Source organism: Crocodylus siamensis, chromosome 6 (genome assembly GCF_052110815.1).
Source record: "Crocodylus siamensis isolate JL-2025a chromosome 6, ASM5211081v1, whole genome shotgun sequence".
Classification (NCBI taxonomy): domain Eukaryota; kingdom Metazoa; phylum Chordata; order Crocodylia; family Crocodylidae; genus Crocodylus; species Crocodylus siamensis.
In genome coordinates this window covers 4,389,961-4,397,934 of record NC_143400.1, presented here as the reverse complement: position 1 = coordinate 4,397,934, position 7,974 = coordinate 4,389,961, and the positions used below count along the sequence as shown (strand labels likewise).

Sequence of the window (7,974 nt, the reverse complement as noted above, 5' to 3'; positions counted from 1 at the left end):
TACTGCCCCTCTCTTCTTACAGGGCCCTATTTCTACAGCACCTGGCGCCCAGCATGTGGGGACAGGAGGGCAGGAGCTGATGGCACCCCCCGCCACGTGCGTGTGCGCTAGTGCACACACACACACACAGAGCACAGGGGCTGTGTTGAGGGTGTGCAGGTGTCCTGTCCCCCACATCACAGTGTCCTGGGAAGCAAGATTGAAGCCCTACTTCCTCCCTGGACAGTGCCCTACACCCCCCCTAGATGCCCTAGATACCTATACCCTGCTAGATGCCTAGTACCCTCCACCCCGCATCCTGGCACAAGGAGACACAACCCAGCGCCCTGCACCCCCAGCTGCCCCCACCCCTACCTATTGCTCCTGCCTCCCATCCCTCCTGCCCCCAGCTAACCCCCCTTTCTGCCCCCCTGACCTCATCTCTGCCCACCTGGGCCTTGTCCTCCTAGAAGCTGAGCCTGGGTGAGGGAGATAATTTGACCCCCTTTGGGGCTTTCACACCTCACTGTCCCCTTGCGGGGGAATGGATTAATGCCCCCATCTTGCTTTAGTTCCCCCACACCAGAAAGAATCAGTCAAAGGTGTTATCTAGGGTCTCTCCCTGCCCCCACCACCAGCCAGCTCCTGGGACCTAGTGTGCAGGCAGCCTCTCACACGCATGCACACACCTGCCGCCCACACCCCCCCACACACCCCCATATACCCTCAGACTCCCTGAGTCCCTCCCACACACACACAATATAGAAGTGTTAGACTTTATTTGGAGCTATTATGCAATCACCTCTACATCCAGGACTCAAAAAGCCATAAATCAGGACAAAAAAAATTTTTTGAAATAACATTAAAATATATTTCCGTTAAAATATGTTTGATTTTTAGTCTATGACTTGTTTTTCATCTATAATTTGTTAAAAAGATATCTTGTGAAAGATAGGGCAGGGGCATGATGAAGTGCCCCAGGGGTAGCGAGGGGTCCTGGCACCACAAAGCAAGCAGCAGCAAGACAGAGCTCTGGAGCACCGCACCAGTGGGAAAGGCAGACATGGATGCCCTGCATTTATTTGCCCCGGCTGGCAGGGGTGAAGGGTCCCAAGGCTGGGGCAGGTGGGGCAGCAGGAAGCTGCTCCCAAGGTTCCCAGAGCGAGGGATAGGCGCAGTGGGTCTATGGAGCCGAGTGGGGGTGAGCTACTCCTCTTCTTTCCTGCTCCGCAGCAGCATCTTCCCCACAAAGAGCCCAGCCCCCAAGACACCCAAGAGGGTGGCACCGGCTGCCACAGCAACCTCAGCATCCCGGACCTGGAGAGAAGATGGGGAACAGTGAGTGGGGGTGGCGGGGAGCAAGGCGGGTTCAGAGCCAGGGCGCCCGGGTTCCCTGCCCGGCTTTGACCCTGCTCCAGGCCTGTTTCCCCTCCGAGGCTCTATGGGGATGGCTTGCTGGGGAAGTGGAAAATGTGCAGCACCTGGCACTGTGGGGCCCCAATCCTGGACTGGGGGGTCTGGGCAGAACCCACCCAACACGGACCTAGTCCTGGCTAGGGGGGCAGATCTTGGCTGGGAGTTGGGTCTGGGACCAGGAGGATCCCAATCCTGGCTGGGGCGGAGGGTCTCAAATGGGGACCCCAATCCTGGCTGATGAGGACCTGCTCCTGGCTCAGGGATGGGGTGTTCTGGGACAAGAAAGGCCCCAATCCTGGCTGGCAGAGGAGGTGTCAGGGGCAGTAGGCAGCCCTGATCCTGGCTGCAGGGGGTGTTGCAGTAGTTGGGGGGGCCCCAATCCTGGCTAGAGGCAGGCTGTCAGGGACAAGAGGGTCCTGATTCTGGCTGGAGGGGTGTAATCCTGGCTGGAAGGGCCCTGATCCTTACTGGGGTGGTCTGGGACTAGCACAGCACCAATCCTAGCATGGGGGAGAACATCTTGGCTGGGGGGTGGGGACTGGGACAAGGCAGCCTCAATCCCAACTGGGGGGGGCCTGATCCTGGTTGTACCCGCCCACCTGCTCGCTGCGAGGGACACCATAGCGCAGCTGGGTGACGAAATGCTCGCAGTTTTGACTGGTGATGCTGTAGGGCAGCTCCTGGCCCACCTGGGCCTCGGCCTCACGCACGATGACCTCGCGGGGCCGCGGTGGCAGGCGGTTGTCATGCAGGTTGTTCACCTGGTACCGGTCTCCTGCCGTCACGGTCCAGAGCAGGTCCCGGCGCACCACCGCCTTGTCCGTCAGCACCGAGAACAGGCTGGAGAATCCTGCGTCCGCTGCCTCCCCTGGGGGTGGGCCAGACATGTGTGGGCACGGGCAGGGCTTCCCAACCCATTACCAGGGTTTCCACTTCCATCAGAGCAAGAGCAGGCACATGGGTAGTTAGCCCAGAATAAATATAGCCACACATGTAGTTAATACAGGATAAACATGGGTCTGTGGATAGTTAATATGGGATAAGAGCAGGCACACAGAAAGTTAATAGGATAATTGCAGGCACATGGTTAGTTAATGCAGGATAAATGTGGGCATAGTGGTAGTTAATGCAGGACAAGTACAGGAAGTTAATGTGGGACAAGAGCTGGCACGTGGTAGGTAACGAGATAAATGTGGGCACATAAGTAGTAAATGCAGGATAAGCGCAGGCACAGGGGTAGTTAATGTGGGATAAACATAGGGACACAGGTAGTTAATGTGGCGAAAGTTCAGTTGATAGGTAGTTAATGCAGCATAAACTTGGCTATGTGAGTAGTTAATGCTGGATAACTGTAGACATAGGGGTAGTTAACAAGGGAGAAGCATAGGCCCAAGGGTAGTTAATATGGCATAAGTGTAGGCATATAGCTGAGTAACATGGGATAAGCATGGGTGCCCTGGTAGATAATGTGGAATAAGCGTGGGTGCACAGGTAGTTAACATGGGATAAGGATGGGTTCATAGGTAATTAATGTGGGATGCATGTGGCCATGTGGGTAGTTAATACAGGATAAGAGTGGGCCCACAGGTACTTTACAGGGGATAAATGTGGGAGCATGGGTAGCTAGCATGTGATAAACATGGGCACACAGGTAGTTAATGTGGGATAATTGTGGGCGCAGAGTCTGAAAGCAGGGAAGAGCTGATCAGCATGGCATTTCCCTGCCCCCCACGCCCCCGCCCTGGTGATGGGGACTGGAATCAGTCCTTGGCATCAGCATGACCCTGCCCACACTCAAGCGGTCTTTATCTTGGAATACGAAGTGGACACGCATGGGATCTCCAAAACTAAGTGCCTGAAGCAAGTGCCATGACACTGCCCCACTACTGGGGGGTGGAGCTATAGACTCACGTGGGATGACATCACTTAGGGTAGCAGACACACAGCACTTACCCTGGGGGAACTCTAGGCTGGATTTACTCTGATCCAAGATAATCTGGGATAAACTTGGGAAAATCTGCACCCTCTAAACCAGAGCAGCCCCAGGATGAACGCTTGCCCCCAGGGACCTCCCCCTCCCACATTGCCCACTTACCTGGGGGGGCCAGGTGGACAACATAGCCATAGCCCACGTAGATGGCCCAGTGCCGGTAGCCTCTGCGAAAAATCTCAATGAGGTCTCCGGGCTTGAGCTGGGGCTCCTGTTGGGGGGACCAGGGCAGGGGTCGGACACAGGAGCAAATCGGACCACCCCCCCAGTCAAACCCCATAATGATGCCAGCACACCTCAGGGCAGCCCAGCAACACCCCTGCCCCTTGCCCTGATATAGAAGTGAGCTCTTAGAGAAATAGATCACTATCTCTTTCAATTTACAAATAATTCATCAATTAATTAAACTGAAAATTAAGAATATCGGTATATAGCAGAACATACAAACACAATTCTACATTATGATTCATAGATAATATTACACATACTAAATTAGAGTGTGCATACAGATGTGGAAACTATATACTAACATATCTATGTATATTTACATGTGTTTGCTATTTTATCACTAAATAGTCATGGCTGCAACTATTGCTATTAACTTTGGGTCAGTGCCTCCATTAGCAGGAAGAATATTCACCTGTGATTGTTTTCAAGAACGGTCATTAATGGTTGAATAATGGTGATGATACCGTATATATCTATCGGGTTGGAGGAAATTCTCCAGGCAAAACTTTGGAGACAGGGGGATTAGGAGAAAGAGTTATTAACAGATGACTGCACTAGTGACGATACTGTCAAGCATTATATAATAACCACAACTAGCATCACTGGTCGCTGCTCCTGTCAGTGGAAGATGTTCTGATGGGAAAATGTCGTCTTCCACCAACAGGAGTAGTGGTGATGACGGTGCTAATGAGGATAACGATGGCTGGTGCTGTCATTATTGTGACCGGCCACTCTCACCTATTCCAGGCCCTGCTGGGTCCCCAAACCTGCCGGGACTCTACGCTGGGTGTCCCTCAGGTGCCCCCATGGCCTCCACGCCAACCCCGTAACTACAACCGGGGTTAAACCTCACCACAGCACAGATGCCAGCGCACCCCTTCCCAACCACAGTTCACTCCCAGCTCCGGGTCACTGCCCCACCGCAGGCCGCACGGCCCCTAGCTCCCTCCCTGCGGCTCTGTCGGGGAGCCGGGCTGCCCGTGCGCCCCTGGTCCCCCTCTCCCCCGCCCCCAGGACCCCCTCTGCCCGCAGCAGCCAGGGCTCGACTGCCCTCTTTGTTTCAGGCTCCAAGTTTATATACCCCAAAGCCCCACCCTGCCTGGTCACATGACTCCCCAGCCATCCACAGGGGTCTCCCCTTGGCTGGTGGCCAGCCTGCCCTCCCCCGCTGCAGCCCCACAGCCCTCTCCCCTTAAAGGGACAGCTGCCTCCTTCACCCCCTTATACGGGGACTCAAAACCATTTACTCTTGCCCCCTTAAAGAGGGTCGAGTCCACTCTTTTTTTTCCATTTCCATTTTCCACAGGCGGAAAAGGTAATAAATTAATTTAATTTAATGTAAATCATTTGTTTAAATATAAGAAATAAGAAAACAATAAAATTTAAATTTAAACAATGCAAAATAAGATAACAGCGATAAAATTAAATTTATATTAAAATGAACACGATAAAAATTAAAGCAATAAAATGAAATAAATGAGCTAATAGCTTAAATACCAAAAATGAAAAGATAATCAAATCAAATCAAGAAATAAAAGTCCGCCCTAACTTTACAATCGCTTTCTCACTAAACGAAGCTAAGCAGGGAGCGACCGAACCCGCAGGCCGCGGGGGCGGCGCCTGGCGGCAGGGGGCGCTACGTGCCTGCGTGCTGGGCGTGAAAACAAAGCCGGTGCGCGAGTGGCGGCGGGCCGGGGCAGCGCCGAGGGGGCGGGGCGAAGCCCGAGGGGGCGGAGCTGCGACGGGCCCGGCGCTGCCACGAGCCGCCCGCCGTTAATCCGGGCCGGGCACTGCCGGGGTGGCGGCCGCGCCCCGCCCGGAGCCCCCCGCGCCGGCCCCGGGGCCTTGGCTTTCGCTTTCCGGCTCAGGCTCCGGCGCAGGGAAGGGCCCGGAGGATCAGGGGGCGCTGGGCGCTGTAGAGACCCCCCCACTGCAGCGGGAGGCAAGCGGATTCAGGGAGGGGAGGGGCTCATTTGTGGTGGGTGCCGTCGTGTGTCCCAGGGGGGTTGGGGGTGAGCTCCTGTTTGCACGCGCCTGTGTTGCGGAGCCAGGAGTGGGAAAGCCCCCCGCCCCCCCCAGTCCTGTCTGTGACAGCCGGGCCACCTCACGGTCACCACGGGGGCAGATCAGGGGTCCCTGTCCCAGGGGCAGCACGGGGACAGCCCCCCGTTTGTTTCCTACAAAGTTCAAAGGCAGAGGAGCCAGTGCAGCTGTGCCCCGTGCCCCACTCCCCCCAGCTGTCCAGGGAGCCCCATCACTAATCCCAGTCACAGCAGCGGGTCTCCCCGGGCACAGCACCCCCACCCCAGGTGACCCCCCACTCCACATCCCCCTGCCCAAGCCCAGCCGCTCACCAGCCCCGGGCCCCGGGCGTCCATGATCCTGCCCCAGCGCCAGAGCAGCTGATTTCTGCTGACTTCCCACCCCCGCCGGCGTGCTGTTTTCAGGGCAGTGTCAGGAGCTTTCACTTTTCACCCGCAGTCAGAGATCACCCCACGCCCGGCTGCACGGACCGCCCAGGGTGAGACGGGCTGCTGGGAGCTGTACAGACTGTGCAGGCCGAGATCGGGGGCGCGGGGTACCGTACAGACCCCCAGGCTGAGATGTGGGGGCACCGGGTGCTGTCCACACCTCCCCCAAGCGGGTGCCTAGAGCTGTACTGACCCTGCCAGGCCAAGATCACCGCCAGGTGCGATATAGCTCCCCAGGCCAAATCAGGGGCTGCCTGGAGCTTCGCAGACCCCCCAGCTGAGATCGGGGGCACCGGATCCAGGCTGGGATCGGGGGCACTGGGCGCTGCACAGACCCCCCCAGGCCATGGCTTGTGCGAGGAGGGGCTCACCAGGTCGTGCAAGGGGCACACACCTGGTTGCTCACAGGCCGGCCCATAGCACAGGCGCTTGGCAAAGTTCTCGCAGTTGCAGAAGACGCCCCACCTGCTCCTGTGTGTCCCCCCGATGTCCCCCACGGCCGTGGGTCCCGGCACCCACCCCCACAGCAGTGGCATCCAGGGGCTCCTCCTTCACCACAGCCCAGCAGCCAGGGCTGACCTGGAGCTGGTGTGGCCAGCTGCTGCCCTCCAGTCTGGCGAGGAGGGGGCAGCATGAGCCCCAGCCCCAGCTGAACCCCCAGACCCTTCAGCCCCCACCACCAAAGGCTGAGGCTCCCCCACGTCGCTGGCCCCCCAGCGTCCGTGGCAGAAAGCCACCTTAGTTTCTCCCCAAAAATCTCTGCCCTGTGACACTGTGACTAAAATCTCTGGGCTGCAACCATTTGATGAGGGTGGGCCCTGCACACGGGACCGCACCCCCAGCCTGCCTCTTGAGGTCACCTGAGCTGGCTGCATTCCTGAGGGAGCGGGAACCTGCTCCCTCTGCCCGCCGGACTGGCATCAGCCACCTGGGTGCGGGGCATCTACCTGGGGAGCTGGAATCTGCCTGGTAACAGGTGATGTATCTCAAAGTGGTTGGCTGACAGCCAACTGGGGCTGGCCTCCACTGGACCAGGTGAATGAGGTCACAGGGGCTATATAAGTTGGGGGGGGAGGAGGCGGGGTCTCTCTTGGGCCATGAGGTGAAGCAGCAGCCATGCGGGGGACACAGAGGAGCATGACCATCTAAAATGGGCTCTCTCCCCCAAACTCACAAGCTAGAAACCGCCAGCTTTCAGAGGGGAATTGCACCAGCCTTTGGAGGATGCTTGTGAGTAAGCTACTCGATCTGGTGGGATGTTTAGCTGGCAGTAACACAGATGCATGATCAAAAGGCTGCCTCAGCCACACTGTTTGCTTTTTAGTGTTTATAAGATATTGCTCAATCCTGTACCCTAGTTTACCCTACCCCTTGTAATCAATAAAGTTTTCCTTTTTGACTGGTGTGGGAGACTTAATGCGGGGTGGTCTAAATTATGCCTAAGAGACTCCGTGGGTCTGCGGACTAAGGGAGACTTTGCTTTTTGCCCCCTGACTTGGGGAAGTGCCCCAAGTGCCTGTACCGGGTCGAGTACCCGTCGGACAATTAGGCCTGTGTTTCCCCGAGGACACAGGGCCAAGACAGTCCCTTCTCGGGGTGGTGGCAACGACATTACCCCCCCCGACTGGCGAGTGTGCTCCAGGGGAGGGGTCGGCCGAACGTAAGGCGCGCCTAGGGAGGCATTTGGAGCCTGGAAGGTGGTTGGGCGCAGGGAGGTGGGGGGGCTCAACGCAGAAGCGCCCCCTACTGGCCCGTCACAGCATCTCCCTCCTGCCCCCACCTCCCCCAACCACCTCCCTCCAGTGCCCCCTCCCTGCTGGCTGAACCCAGCCCCTGTGCGCATGTACAGCACCTGGTGCAGTGGGGAGAAGGAGGCGCTGGGTACAATTT

General features: G+C 57.2%; 1 protein-coding gene across 1 annotated transcript; it reads right to left on the bottom strand.

The window, feature by feature from the left end:
- Positions 1-796: 796 nt before the first annotated feature.
- Positions 797-7,448, bottom strand: LOC149860593 (phospholipase A and acyltransferase 3-like). The gene is made up of 4 exons (XM_090055193.1): positions 5,968-7,448; positions 3,491-3,596; positions 1,995-2,263; positions 797-1,296 (listed from the first exon to the last, which is right to left on the bottom strand). The coding sequence occupies exons 1-4, from the start codon at positions 5,989-5,991 to the stop codon at positions 1,186-1,188; spliced, it is 510 nt and encodes a 169-aa protein (XP_089911319.1). The 5' UTR covers positions 5,992-7,448; the 3' UTR covers positions 797-1,185.
- Positions 7,449-7,974: the final 526 nt, after the last annotated feature.

Excerpts from the sequence above, each read along its gene's own strand:
- LOC149860593 (XM_090055193.1), bottom strand. The coding sequence starts at position 5,991 with ATGGACGCCCGGGGCCCGGGGCTG. Across the intron at positions 3,597-5,967 it reads ACGCCCGGGGCCCGGGGCTG|GAGCCCCAGCTCAAGCCCGG; the intron begins GTGAGCGGCTGG and ends TCCCCCCAACAG. Across the intron at positions 1,297-1,994 it reads GTGTCCCTCGCAGCGAGCAG|GTCCGGGATGCTGAGGTTGC; the intron begins GTGGGCGGGTAC and ends TCTTCTCTCCAG.